This window comes from Phacochoerus africanus, chromosome 1 (assembly GCF_016906955.1).
Source record: "Phacochoerus africanus isolate WHEZ1 chromosome 1, ROS_Pafr_v1, whole genome shotgun sequence".
Lineage (NCBI taxonomy): Eukaryota > Metazoa > Chordata > Mammalia > Artiodactyla > Suidae > Phacochoerus > Phacochoerus africanus.
The window spans coordinates 80,070,857-80,085,263 of record NC_062544.1 but is presented as its reverse complement, the minus strand read 5'-3'; the positions used below and the strand labels follow the sequence as shown (position 1 = coordinate 80,085,263).

Here is a 14,407-nt window from a genome sequence, read left to right as displayed (position 1 = left end):
ATCTATCCATCTATCATCTGTCTCCTGCTGGTTCTGCTTCTCTGGTGAACTGCTGCTAATTGAGAATATTTCCAAGACTCAAAATTTGCTGGTAATCACCACTACCCACTCATCCCCTCTCTGTTCTTCAGGAGGATATGGCTAGAGATGCCTCCTGGGAGGGTTACAAAATGCCTGAGTTTTTGTTTTGTTTTTGTCTTTATACTGCAGAGGCCAGCAGGATGCCAGGTCTTGCGGAAAAAAGTTTACTTTGGGGCTAATAGAAGGAAGCATTTACCCAGCACAGCAGCTGTGAAGTTAGAAAAAGCCACAGAGCAGCAGTAGAACTTCCTAAGCCGCTGAGGCAGGAGGCAGATGTTTTAAAAGTAATTCATGAATTAAAAACCAGCAGGGCCTGGCAATTGTCTCCCATTCCCCCCCACCCCTCACCCTGATTTCCCCCCTAGCCTTGCCATTTCTTGGGGTGCCTGGGCCCAGGGCCCATCGGGGTTAGGCAGTGCCCTCTGCATCTTGTGGGCCTGTTACAGCTGCAGCTTTGCTCCCAAGCACACACAGGCCCACTGCATCCACATGCAGCTTGTGGAAGAGTGAGGACCAGGAGCAGTACTGCTCAGGCTGGTATGGACTTGTGCACACTTGAGTCAGCATCAGGGAGCAGAATCTACAAGTGTGTGCAAAACACTCACCTTGGGGTCTGGTTTCCTTTGCACCTGGAGGCACCATCCCTTTGCACCTCTGCCCCACTCTCCTCCCCTGCCCCCTGCACACAAGCTTTACTGGCTCCAGGGCCAGCAACGCTGCTGTCAGATCTGTGGTGAGGGAAGCATTGTTCCAGGAAAGTTTATTCAGAAAAGCAATATTCCAAATGAACAGCTTTTCAAATGGTGTGAGCTGGGAGTGAGGTTTTTGGCTTTTCAGTGTCTGGTTGCTGTCCTGGGTGAACTGTGTCCTCTGGAAGATATCCTCAGCATCTGTGAACTTGACCTTATGTGGAAGGAGGGTCCTTGCAGATCTGATTTGTTAAGATGAGGTCACACTGGGTCAGGTTGGGCACTCATTCAGTGACTCTTGTCCTTAGAAGAAGAAAGAGATTTGGACACAGATACACAGGAATATGTCATGTGACAACAAAAAATGGAGACTGGGTTTATGTTGCTACAAGCATTGTCGGCAGTTGCCAGGAGCTGGAAGAGGTTGAGAATGTCCATCAATTGGAGACTTCTGAGGGCCTGTGCCCTGCCCACACCCTGATTGCTAAGGCCTAGACTCCAGAACCGCGAGGTAACACACTGCTATTGTCTGAAGCCACCCCATGTGTGGTACTTTCTTACAGTGGCCATAGGAAACTCATGCAGGTGACGACGACGACGACGCTACTGATGATGTGGAAAGTCCTGGGGTTGGGTGGGAGAGGCAGTCCTGCTCCACGTTTGTCACGTGTTGGGCATTTCTATTTACCCACATTTAAGTACTGAGAGCAACACTAAATGACTAAGACCTTTATTCTGGCCTCAATTTAAAGCAGACAGATGCATGAATACAAATAATAGCATCCAGAGGTGACACTAGGGTGAATGCCAGGGTTGGGAGATGCAGACCTGGCCATGCCTGCCACCCCAGGCTCAATGCCTCCCAGGTCCTCATCTGCACCTCGGGGTCCCGCCCAGCTCGAATCTGCGGTCTGTTTCAAAAGTCTCCCCTGCTCAGCCTTCCTGTAATCAATGCCTTCATCTCTTTCTCTGCCCACTAGGTGTTAAGACGTTATGGTCCTCTTACCAAAAAGCATGAATTGATCTCTAAGTTTCATCATTGTGGTTATTTCATCTGGCTCATAAGCATTCCAGGAGCCCTTTGGATGAATTGGGTGGGTGTCTTAGTCATCAAAAGCTGCTCCCAGCCACCCCTGTGCTTACTACTAATAACACCTTCTAAGTCTGTTCCCAAAGGGCCTTCCTAGCAGGCCTGCTGCTGGGTTCAAGGAATATGTTTTAATCAACTGCATTAAGCTTTTCCATTTTATGACATTTCAAAGCAGACAATTAGACTTCAGGTGCCCGATGTCCCAGAGTTCAGCTTTGTGTCTGGGAAACAATTGGTGAAAACACGCCCCCTCCCCTTTTTTTTTGCATGTTTGTATTCCTACTGGAACCATCTGGTGACCCTTGGAAAATGAAAAAGGAAAATCTGAAAAGTGAGAGGAAACAAACCAGGAGAAGAAATGCAGGAGCTTTATTATCACCATTATTATTCTTAAAGTTAACTACAGATAAACTCATCCAGGAGAACCTTTTGCTTTCAGTGATTCTACAACACACAGCTCCATGCCAGATGTAGCAAAAAGGATGTGAAAGATGCACCATGGGGAGTAGCGAGTTGATCCTGGCTGCAACACTAAAAAGCATCGAGGACGTGTCTTCATTTCTGCAGCAGAGGGTGTAGTGGTCCACAGACCTGACCTGGTGCTGTCTGCTCTCAGCATCCTTCAGAGATGCTGCCTCCTGGAGATGGCTGCCTATCTAGCCTGCATCTCCACAAGCCAGCCCCAGAGTATGGCAGCATCTTAGCAATTAAGGACTAGGAGACGTGACTATACAGCGCTTCCAGGGTAAGACCCCGGCTCCCACATCAAGGAGATGGGAAACCAAACATTACTTTTAGGATGTTAAGAAGTGCTGGCTTTTCCTTTAGGGAAGGATGAGAGCTGGGTCTCCTGGCCTGTGGCACTCTTACCAGTCATGGATGTGGACCTGGAGAAGGCATCACAAGGACTGTGGTGTGTGTGCCCAACTGCAGCAAACACCACTCCGGCAAGCGGGACTGCCAGGCTGCACCTTCTCTCAAAGCATCTGCTCTGGGAGATTTGAACCTCTGAGTAAATAAATGAGCCCTTTGGCATATGGTAGAAAAGCAGAAAAGCAAGGCATATGGTAGCTATGAGCCAGTGGGCAGTCTAGGGTGGCTCTGGGCAGGACATGTGGACAGAAAGTGCTAGACGGTTTGAGATGGCAAGTGAACATGGGCCCAGGCAACTGGGCCCTTGGGCAGAGGGAATTCTGGACACTTTGACTGATTGACAAACAGGCTTTTCTAGCTCAAATGGCACATGGTGTTCTGCTTTTCCCTAGGGAGGCAAAGGGCAGGTTTTCATCTGGTCTTTCCATGGACGTTAATGGCTTTTGCTCTAGTGTTCCAAGACTAGCTATGTGTCACCTGGTCAGTGATCATGGCCTGAACCCGAAGACAGCTCTGGAGGTGATGCCTGAAGAAGGAAGGTTTTCCTTGATTTCCTACAAACCCATTGTGGATGGTGGGGCTGTGCCGGACTTGGGACCTGCACTGACAGATCTGGTTTGGGCAAAATTTTCAGCAAGATGACTCCTGGGAAAGAAGAGCCATTTCAAAGCTGTGAGCTTTTCCGTGGCCTTTCTGTGAGTGCTTGGTGTCTCCTGTGCTGTGATCCCTTGTCACACAAGGGAGGGAAATACAGCGATGCTGTTGCCTGTTTCAAAAGTCTCCCCTGCTCAGCCTTCCTGTAATCAATGCCTTCATCTCTTTCTCTGCCCACTAGGTGTTAAGACGTTATGGTCCTCTTACCAAAAAGCATGAAATGACTGAGCTTTCCCCTGACCTTCCTCTAACCCTCCAAAATCTGTGCCCGCTTGTTTTTAAGTCCACTGACAGGGCAGCCGATGAATGGGAACAAAGCTAAACTCTGAACAAGCTCATTTCACTCAGGTCTGGTAAGTTCTGCTAATGGCACTTGTAAGAGGCCCAAGGACCCTCAAGTGACACCAGCCAGGACTCCCTGCAAACAAGGTTTGGGGTCTGATTCTAGTGTTAGATGTGGAAATTTAAGGCAACCGAAGGGGAGTTTTGCTTTGTCTGGGATTTCTCCACGGGGAAGTGTTTTGAAGAAGATGCCAGTCCTCTTTGTCAGGAAATACCAAGTGTCAGGGAACCGAGGCTAGGGTGGGTGGTGGGTCCTCGCCGATCACTTGCGAGGCTGCTGGATGTGCTGGGTTCTCGGGCATGGATGCTTGTCTATGGAGGCATGGGGCTTCTGGTGGGCCACCTGGGCAGCCGCAGGGGGAAAGTCTTTATCACCCTGTTGGGAGACAGAAAGCACTGACTCATCAATAACGAACAGCTGGGTGGTACGTGAACCAAGACCCAAACCCAGCATCCTCCAGCCTCCCTGGGGAGCAGGGTGGGTACTGTGGGTGCCTGATGGAGTGGGGAACCTGTCAGCAGGTAGCAGCCAGTCTCCTGGGACTGTGGGGGTCCTGAGGCTCTCTGGAGTGCTTCAGGGGGCGCCCATGTGCCTCCCAGAAGCTCACGGTCTCTGCCCTCACGTCATGGGGTCAGGACTCATTCAGGACTAAGTTGGGGGTTGGGTGGCTTTCTTCTGCTGGGACACTTCTTGTCACCTTTGGAATTGGGGGCAAGACGGAACCCAAATCCAGGGTCTTAAATTCTGCTGCCACAGCTGTGAGATGGGCCTGGAGTTCTGGTTGGGAAGGAAGCACACAGAGCAGGGCTGAAAGCTGTGAAATAAGCCAGATTCAACCCGCTGAGTCTCAGGGAAGGTCCTCAGCTGTTTCTCAGGGAGGAACTGCCTTCTTGTGTGTGTGTGTGTGTGTGTGTGTGTGTGTGTGTGTATGTGTGTGTGTGTGTGTGAAGGGGCTGGGGCCCGGCCCAACATGCACAGGACAGAGCCATGGTGAACTGTCAGCTGAGCCATGGACTTGTGCGGGCATTTAATTTCCTCGCAACCTGTCTGTCCTAGAGGCCCTGGATGGCAGTGGTGAGCTAACCCAACCATGGCATTTTCTTTACACATCATACGCTAAGGGCTCAAATGGGCTATAAGCCATGCAGCTATGCATGGGATCAGGGTGCCAACGCCCAGGTGGGGGCTTGCTGGGGGGAGATCTGGGTTACAAAAAATGTTGAGTGGTGGAGTTCCCATCCTGGCTCAGCAGTTAATGAATCCAACTAGTATCCATGATGATGTGGGTTTGATCCCTGGCCTTGCTCGGTGGGTTAAGGATCTGGCATTGCTGTGAGCTGTGGTGTAGGTCACAGACAAGACTCAGATCCCATATTGCTATGGCTGTACTGTAGACTGGCAGCTGTAGCTCCGATTGGACCCCTAGCCTGGGAACCTCTATATGCCGCAGCTGCAGCCCTAAGAAGACCAAAAAAAAAAAAAAAAAAAAATTCTCAATGGGTAGAGAGTGACTAAAACCCATGGTTTAGTTCAGAGGTCAGCAACTATTTTCCATAATGGGTGAGAAAGTATTTGAGGCAAAAGGTCATTATTCTCAGACTCAAGGATTCAGTTCTGTCGGTGAAGCCTAAAGAGACCACAGATGAGACATCTGTGAACGGCAAGGCTGGGCACCCCTGAAACTTTATCCATGGACACTGAGTTTTTGTTGTTGTTGCTATGGCTGCACCCATAGCATATGGAAGTTCCTGGGCCAGGGACTGAATCTGAGCTGCAGCTGTGACCTACACTGCAGCTGAGGCAACCCCAGATCCTTTAACCCACTGTGATGGGCTGGGTATCAAACCTGCACTTCCACTGCAACCTGGGCCACTGCAGTCAGATTCTTAACCCACTGAGGCACAGCAGGAACTCCATGGACACTGAATAATGAATTTTATGTAACTTGCACATGTCAGGCCGCATAATTCTTATTTCAAAAATTTCAACTATTTACAAATGTGAAAATGTTCTCAGCTCACAGATCACCCAGGAGCCTGTGGGTAGTTGCCGGCCCTGGTTGGGTAAAGAGAAGGGAGATGTCTGAGGGTGGAGGAGAGGCTGGTAGCATGGGCTCTGTGTTGCCACCATCCTATCCATTCCTGAGCACAGAAGCATGCTCCATGAACACAGGGCGACTAAGAGACCCTCTGATGAGTCTCTGGGTGGACAGAGAGGGGTTGGATAAGGGCAGGAGGAGTCAGAGGATCATGTGCTGAGGTCCCAATGTGACAGAAGGGCTCTTACCCGGGCGATGGCTCCAGAGATGAACACAGTCGGTTTGGGTGGGCTGGAAGACAAGAAGGGAAAAGACATTGAACATCTAGACTCACAAGAGAGGAACACACAGGCGATGTGAACCAGGGGACTGGCTCCAGGGCAGCGTGACAAGCAGACTCTCAGGAGTGCAGGGGAAGTGAGAGGCAGATCTCTTCCTCTGTCATTTCTTCCCTTGGACCTGCTGGCTGCGGGGCTCAGGAACATTGGCCTCATCCTGAGGTTGAGCTCAGGCAAAGAGAGAGGACAATGACTGTAGCAGATGGTTGCCAAAAAGCACCTTCTTTTGATTTTTGGTTCATCCTTACACTTGGACAAGCCCAGTAGTTTCAGTCTCAAGAGATAACGGATATGGGCGCTGCCTGAGGAGGGAAGGAGTGGGGCAGGCTGGATGAACGGAAGATTCCAGGCAAGGAGCTTCCCATTCTGTGGGTGCAGGGGTTGTCTTTCTGAGTCCTCGCAGAGTCCATGGCTTCTGAAGCTTCTAACAGGTGAGATTCCAGAGCTGATGCAAAGCTCTTGGCTCCTGTGGGACTCCCAGTATTAAAAACGTGAGATCCTTGTGAAGCTATTGCCATTTCTCATCCTCTTTCATCATGCTGAGCTGGCCCACACTGTCACCAGCCCCGAGGGACGGAACATAGGACCAAAGCAATGCATGCTCTTTGTTGACAAGCTGATAAGCCAAGCATGTTAAAATCATTTGTAGTTCTCCCACCTAGAGAAAACCACCTTGGATAGCCATCCAGCCTTCCTCTCTATGGATAGACAGACTCAATTGTTTTCTTTTTTCTATGTTTTTCCCACTTAGAATTTTAAACGTTTTTTAAAAATTAGGAGTTCCTGTCGTGGCGCAGCGGAAACAAATCCGACCAGGAACCATGAAGTTGTGGGTTTGATCCTGGCCTTGCTCAGTGGATTAAGATCTGGTGTTGCTGTGAGCTGTGGTGTAGGTTGCAGATGCAGCTCAGATCTGGCGTTGCTGTGGCTCTGGCATAGGCTGGCAGCTGCAGCTCCGATTAGATCCCTAGCCTGGGAACCTCCATATGCTGCAGGTGCATAAAAAGACACACACAAAAAAAATTTTTTTAAATTAAAGTATAGTTGATTTACAATGTTGTACCAATTTCTGCTGTACAGCAAAATGACCTGGTCATACTCTCCTCCTATCTTCCATCATGGTCTATTCCAAGAGATTGGATATAGTTCCCTGTGCTGTATGGTAGGACCTCATTGCTTATCCATTCTAAATGTAATAGTTTGCATCTACTAACCCCAAACTCCCAGTCCCTCCCACTCCCCCCACCCCTTGGCAACCACAAGTCTGTTTTTTATGTCTGGAGTCACTTGTTTTCTTTCTTTCTTGTTCTAGGGCCGTTCCCCTCGGCATATGGAAGTTCCCAGGCTAGGGGGTCTAATCAGAGCCGTAGCCACTGGCCTACGCCAGAGCCACAGCAACACGGGATCTGAGCCGCGTCTGCAACCTACACCACAGCTCACGGCAATGCCGGATCGTTAACCCACTGAGCAAGGGCAGGGACCCAACCCGCAACCTCATGGTTCCTAGTCGGATTCGTTAACCACTGTGCCATGACGGGAACTTCAGGATTCACTTGTTTTCTTATTAAATTTCTTTTTCTCTTTTTTCTTAGCAAAAGAGTCATCTTGTTTTGTAGTCTACTTTCTGCACTTGGCATCTGGCGAGGATACTTCTATGGCATCACACACTCTTCTAAGCCTTTGAAAAAATACCTGCACATGTCAGAGTTTAAAGCCATCCAAACACAGTTCCAGGTAGTACACAGATGTGCATGCCTCTGAAAGACCTCAATCAGAGATAAGGGGATGCAGGAGCCATAGGTGAAGGCAAGGCCAGCAGCGGGGAGATCACCATGTGGGCAGTTCCCAGAGGTGGCCAGTCTCCCTCGAGGCTGGTCTCAGGACAGGGAGAAGGGAATCCATCCCTGAGCTGCGCAGCCCGCCTTCCACCAGCTCAGCCACTCTGCTCTGCTGCAGGGGGGTCCTTTAAAGGAAATCACTTGTCCTAGCCTCATCCTGCTGCCTGAAAAAGTCCCAATATTCAGAAAGTTCACATTGACATCCCAAAGAATTTAGCAAAAAACACCTGAAATTCCCCCAAGTAATTTCTGCTACTCCATGAGACTAAAAAATTTCAAGGCTTATTAAGCAGCATAGAAATGCTCCCTAGATGATGTTGGTTTTGTTTTTATTTGGCTTTTTTTTTTGTTGTGTGGTTAACTGTTTTTTTTTTTCCTTTTATTACAAATATGACTTGGCTGCTGGATCAATAGCCAGCCAAGGATGAATAAGTTTGGCTCAAGTCTACGTCCCTGATATAGTAAGTTTGGATTCACCTGGAATCCAAGCGTGTCCTGCCTCAACTGTTCCACGGTCCCCACGGGCTCTGCCTGCAGGGTATTCATGGCCAAGCATTTTGCACCCAAAATTTGAGACCCGTGCTTCCAATTCTAACATTTTATAAATGTTTTGGAAAGGAATAGGAAAATACTAGTACGAACTTTGCTTCCGTTCTGAATGTTCCTTTAAAAATCTAGGAAGAGCTGGAAGTAGAGGATGGTTCCATTTTGACAGCTAATAAGGCAGTGTCACCTTCCAAGAAGGCATGGCTCTCTTCCGTGCAATTGCTTCATCTCTGCTTTGTATTGGTTTTGTAACCTAGATCAAGGATCTGAAAGGAAGAAAGTGAGCCAGCTCCTTCCTCTCAGCACGAACGTGATGGGCAAATCACCCCCAAAGTGAACCTAATTAGAATAAATACACAGCAGAGGAGATTAACTCCCCCAAAAGGTGGCCAGGAGGCTTGGAGATTTTACATATATATATATATTCTCTACATATGTATATGCTCACTGTTGAAAAGAAGACAAACAAAAAAAAGTTAAAATCTCCTGTAATTCTATATTATTATGTGTATAAAATACACAAAGACACATATTTCTTCACTGAACTGTACTGTAACAAAATCAGAGCCAAAACCAGTACATTAGCTCTTGGAAGGTGTGGCATCGGGCTCCTGATCAAGGTTACTGGCTGTGTCACAGGTAGAGTCTGCAGTGGCCCCTGGCATCCAGTCTCCCTGCACAGCGCCCCAACCCCTTAGCTCCTGGGAATCTTGTTGTCAGGAGCTTGCTAGTGGCTCCTGCTCCCTGTATGCATGGAGGAAGGGGTCTCCAGACCCTAACAGCCACATCACTGGGTCCCCTGCTCCCGCTCTTGGACCTGTCATCACTTAGGCTGTGGAGTTTTAGCGGCTTGTTGGAGTCTGCTCCTACCGGGAGAGTCTATCTACAAAAACCATGTTGAGTCAGAATAAAGAAATGTGCTTCCAATCACAGTTGGGATGATGACAGAGCAAGCTGGCTGCTGGCTTTGTAAATCAGATGCTCTACAGTATGTATATTCTATGTATGTATAAAGCGGCTATTGAGGTTTGAGGTAGGGGAATTTTTGAAATATTATACCTGGAATTTACTAAACACTTCTTGGTTGAGGATGAGAAAAGGGAGCAGGTGACAAAGTTCCTAAAGCAGTGGCCTCTCAGTGGGGGGTTGGGGGGGGTCATATACCCCAGGAGGTACCTTTGCAAAGGAATATGGAAGTTGTAAATACCACAAATCATAAAGTATTAAAATGTTATAAATATTAAGCAAAATAAGATATTAAATAATTAAGAATTATAGTTCAACTATCTTCTTTTCCAACCTTTGCTCTTGGTATGTGGCTTAAACAGACACCATTATCTTATCAATGTTCATTCTGTCCAGTTAAACTGGGGCATGGCAGGGGCAGTGGAAGGAGCTCAAGGACTTTATCCTGAGTCACTTTTCCCAGTGTGGGTAAGAAACAAACAGGGAAAAAGCCCAGGAGATCCAACATGTCTGAGAAGTTCTTGCTTTATGATTGCATCTTTGTTCTTTTTTTTCCTTTTTTTTTTTTTTTTAGGGCTGCACCTGCGGCATATGGACATTCCCAGGCTAGGGGTCAAATTGGGGCTGTAGTTGCCAGCCTACACCACAGCCACAGCAACACTGGATCCGAGCCACATTTGCATCTACACTACAGCTCACGGCAACGCTGTATCCTTAATCCACTGAAGGATTGAACCCGCATCCTCATGGATACTAGTCACGTTTGTTTCTGCTGAGCCACGATGGGAACTGCCCTTTATCCTTTAAAACAAACCCCACAACATTTAAGGACTGTGCTGTATGTGCAAAGTCTTATCCAGCCTGCAGAGGAGACTGGCCTGTGTTGGCCTCTGGTCAGCTCCAGTAAACGAATAAAGACAGACCCCAGATTCTTCCCTGCCTTTTAAGTTTGCTTTGAAACCCCAGCTAGCTCAGCAACTAACTTTAATTAAAGGTAAAATTAAATTTACCTTTTAATTTTCTTGGTATTTTTAAAATTATAGTTGATTTACAATGTTGTGCCAATTTTTGCTATACAGCAGACTTATATTTTTAGCCACTTTTAATTGTATAATTCAATGCCATTAAGTATATTTACAACATTATATAAGCCTCACCACTATCCATTGCAAGGACTTTTCATCATCTTCAACAGAAACTTGTACCTATTAAATAATAACTCCCCAGTACCCTGCCCTCAGCCCCTGGTACCTGCTGTCCTAAGTCCAGGTACCTCATATAAGTGGAATCCTACAGTATTTGCCCTTTCGTGTCAGGTTTCTTTCACTTAGCATAATGCCTTCAAGGCTTATCCATTGTCACATGGATCAAAATTTCCCTGTTTTTAAAAGCCTGAATATCCTTCCATGATATGGATAGACTACATTTTGCTTATCCATGTGTCCACTAATGGACACCAGGGTTGTTTGCACTCTGGGGCAGTTATGAACAATATGCTGTGAACGACATGTGTAAGCTCTGTGTGGACACATGGATAGGCAGCTTCTTTTCCTTGGCTGCATCTCTAGCAGTGGAATTGCTGGGTCACATAATAACTCTACCTTTTAACAATAACAACAAAAAAATAACTCTACCTTTTAGAGGAACCAAAAAATGGCTTTCCACAATAGTTCTACTATTTTAGATTCCCACCAGCAACACATAAGGCTTCAATTTTTCCACATTCTCACCATTTATTATTTTCTTTTTTTTAATTTTTGAAAGTAGCCATCCTCATGGTATCCCATGGTGACTAGATTGAGCAACTTATTTTAAGAACAAGCTTCCTTGCACCAGGGACTAATAAATATCAATCTATATTGATTATTCAGTCAAAGTTTTTATGACATCAATTTCCTCTCCCCAAAGTCTTCTCTTTTCCATAATGGAAAAGGCCATAATTGACTATAAGGACGTCGGAAGGCTGGCCTCTTGTGTACTACCTAAGAGCAGTATCTGTTTTCATTTAGATACTTTTGGCAGAGTGTGCAGTGCTGGTTTTCATCAAGCTTGGCCAAAGGGTCCTGAGCTCAACGCGTTTTCCATCTACAATTAATAGCACATAAAATTGGTGAACGATTTATTACACTTATAGAATAAAAGCTCTTTCTTTTTCCTCCCTCCCTCCCTCCCCCCTCCCTTCCTTCCTTCCTTCTTTTTATAGCTGCACCTGCAGCATAGGGAAGTTCCCAGGCTAAGGTCAAATTGGAGCTGCAGCTGTGGCTTATGCCATAGCCATAGTAACACCAGGGATCGAACCCACATCCTCATGGATACTAGTCAGTTTCTTAACCTGCCAAGCCACAACAGGAACCCTAAAAACACTTTCTAAACTCTTTGAGATATGGTAGCTTATATTCACAAACACCAGTAAAGAGTCTGCTCTGGAGGCTATGTTTGCAAGAACACACGTATTTTAAATTCCACTAGGGTTCCATGCAAAGCATAACCTACATTTCCAAGGTTCTATAAACTGTGATAGTGGCTTTGAGGATTTATTTAATCTGATGAAAATCATTCTGACAGATATTGTTTTGAAGAAGCAACATTACTTTCTTTCAGGAAAGAGAGATGGTGAAAAATATCATTCCTGCCCTCCCCACATCCTCGGGTTTTCCAGGTTTTGAAAATGTACTTATTTCAATTGAAAGGAATTGCAAGCATATGAAATTCGTAGGGTTTGGAGCCCTGATAACCTTCCTATAGATTGGCAGAAACTGCAGTTTCGACACGCCTGGCCTGGGCACCTGCCAAACGTTTCATGAGTGTAGGCTTCCAGTGATTATCTGTCAAGGACCACACCGAGATGATCTGTCCTAAACAAAATTTCCTTGGAGATCCCATCATAGCTCAGCGGACTAACCCGACTAGTATCTATGAGGATGCAGGTTCGATCCCTGGCACCACTCAGTGGGTTAAGGATCCAGCTTTGCTATAAGCTGTGGTATAGGTCACAGATGCAGCTCAGATCTGGTGTTGTTGCGGCTGTGGCATAGGCTGGCAGCTGCAGCTCCAATTTGACCCCTAGCCTGGGAACCTCCATATGCCACAGATGCGGGCCTAAAAAGAAAAAAAAAAAAACCTCCATTGACCTCTAAAACAGCAAGTATATTTTATTTAATTCAATCTACCCCCAATACTACCAATCCAACATATAATCATTAGAAAAATCACTGAGATTACTTTCTGTTTTTGCGTCTGTCCTAAGACTTCACACCCTGGACTGTCAGCTTATGCCTACCCAAACCTCCTGACAAGGACTGGGGTCACTAAGTTGGGGTGTGGACACACACACACACACACACACACACACACACACACACACACACACGAAAGGCAGGAAATCCAGTCAGATCACTGATCCCCTTGCAAGTAGTAAAAAAGCAGCAAAGGCAGTGCCGAGAGTTCCATTTTCATGTTAGCAGTTTTGATCTGGGTTCAAGGCAGTCCACCAAATTATCCTCTGCAAATATTCTCTCCTCTTTGTGTAAACGAGCTCTGAAAACATCAGCAGGTGTTGTCAGAGTTCCCATTGTGGCTCAGTGGTTAATGAATCCGACTAGGAACCATGAGGTTGCGGGTTCGATCCCTGCCCTTGCTCAGTGGGTTAAGGATCCGGCGTTGCCATGAGCTGTGGTGTAGGTTGCAGACGTGGCTCAGATCCTGAGTTGCTGTGGCTCTGACGTAGGCCGGGGGCTACAGCTCCGATTAGACCCCTAGCCTGGGAATCTCCACAAGCCACGGGAACGGCCCTAGAAAAGGCAAAAAGACAATACATACATACATACATAAAATGCAAGGTAGTAAAAAAAAAAAATCAGTGGGCATTGTTTATACAGAACATGGGGACACACAGCTCTCTTTTCTCTAAAGGTTGGAGATGATCTTAGATGATAATAGTTACTATTTATTGATTACTTATCATGGGCCAGGTACTGACTTAGTGTTTTATACAGAATTGCGATACCTCACCTTTTCAACCCTATGAGGTAGGAACTATTACCTCCATTTTGCAAAGGAGGGAATGGTTCTTCAGAGAGGTGCAGTAACTTGCCTAATTGTTGCACAGTAGATAAGCGCTCCAAGCCAGACTTGGAACAAGGGCAGCCCAGGGTATTAGCCCGATGCCCTCATTTTAGGGCTGAGAATTGGGTCATGGAGCAGCCTCTATTTTTAGGTTCTGGCTTCTAGACATGATGTAGAGATGCAGATTTTTAAAGGAAGTCATCTAAATGCAATCAGAGGATCCTTTATTCAACCAGACACTGCAAGGTATTTAAATCTGCCTAGCATTTACTTTCTGAATTTACTTTCTGAAAGCATGAACTTTCCAATTTTTTTGATTCTTTTTTTTCTTGAAAATTATCATCTCTGTCTATAGCATTTAACTAGGACGCAGAGTGCTTCCACATACATTATTAAAATCTGTTTAACATCTGATTCTCTTTAGCACATGTTCCCCCACTTGTGGATGAAGGAATGGAAGAGGCTGCAGCTTGTCTGTGGTCCCCGAGGCAGAGCCCAGAGGACACAGGTCTGAAGCTCTCAGCTCTGTGATCTTTGCTGGGTCACGGGTCCTACCATGGTCCACATCTCAACTCCCAAGCTTCAGGAACAAAGCCCAGTCAGTGAAGATTTCAAACTATCCATCAAGTCAATGCAGTTGACATGGTCTAAAGAGGAAAAGTGGCAGGTGGACACCTGCTGAGTATGGGCTCTGATGTCACACCATCCCGGCTCTGTCTAACATTAGCTGGTGGGATGGCATTTGACATTCAGAAGCTCAGTTTCCTCATCTGTAAAATGGGTGACTACAGACATCTGCTGATGAGCACTTGGCAAGCACTCAGCAAGTGGTAGGTGTTGGCATGAGGATGACACAGTCCCAGCCCCTCCTGTGTTACCCCCCTGA

At 46.7% G+C, this 14,407-nt stretch overlaps 1 protein-coding gene across 1 annotated transcript in view; it reads right to left on the bottom strand.

The window, feature by feature from the left end:
• Positions 1-2,210: 2,210 nt before the first annotated feature.
• The window catches only part of DAP (death associated protein), a 74,178-nt gene continuing 61,981 nt past the window's right edge, over positions 2,211-14,407 (bottom strand). Inside the window, exons 3-4 of the mRNA XM_047768134.1 lie at positions 6,017-6,059; positions 2,211-4,105 (exon numbers count right to left, since the gene is read on the bottom strand). Coding sequence (XP_047624090.1) covers positions 3,992-4,105; positions 6,017-6,059 — 157 coding nt within the window. The 3' untranslated portion in view covers positions 2,211-3,991. The remainder of the gene's footprint in view (positions 4,106-6,016; positions 6,060-14,407) is intronic.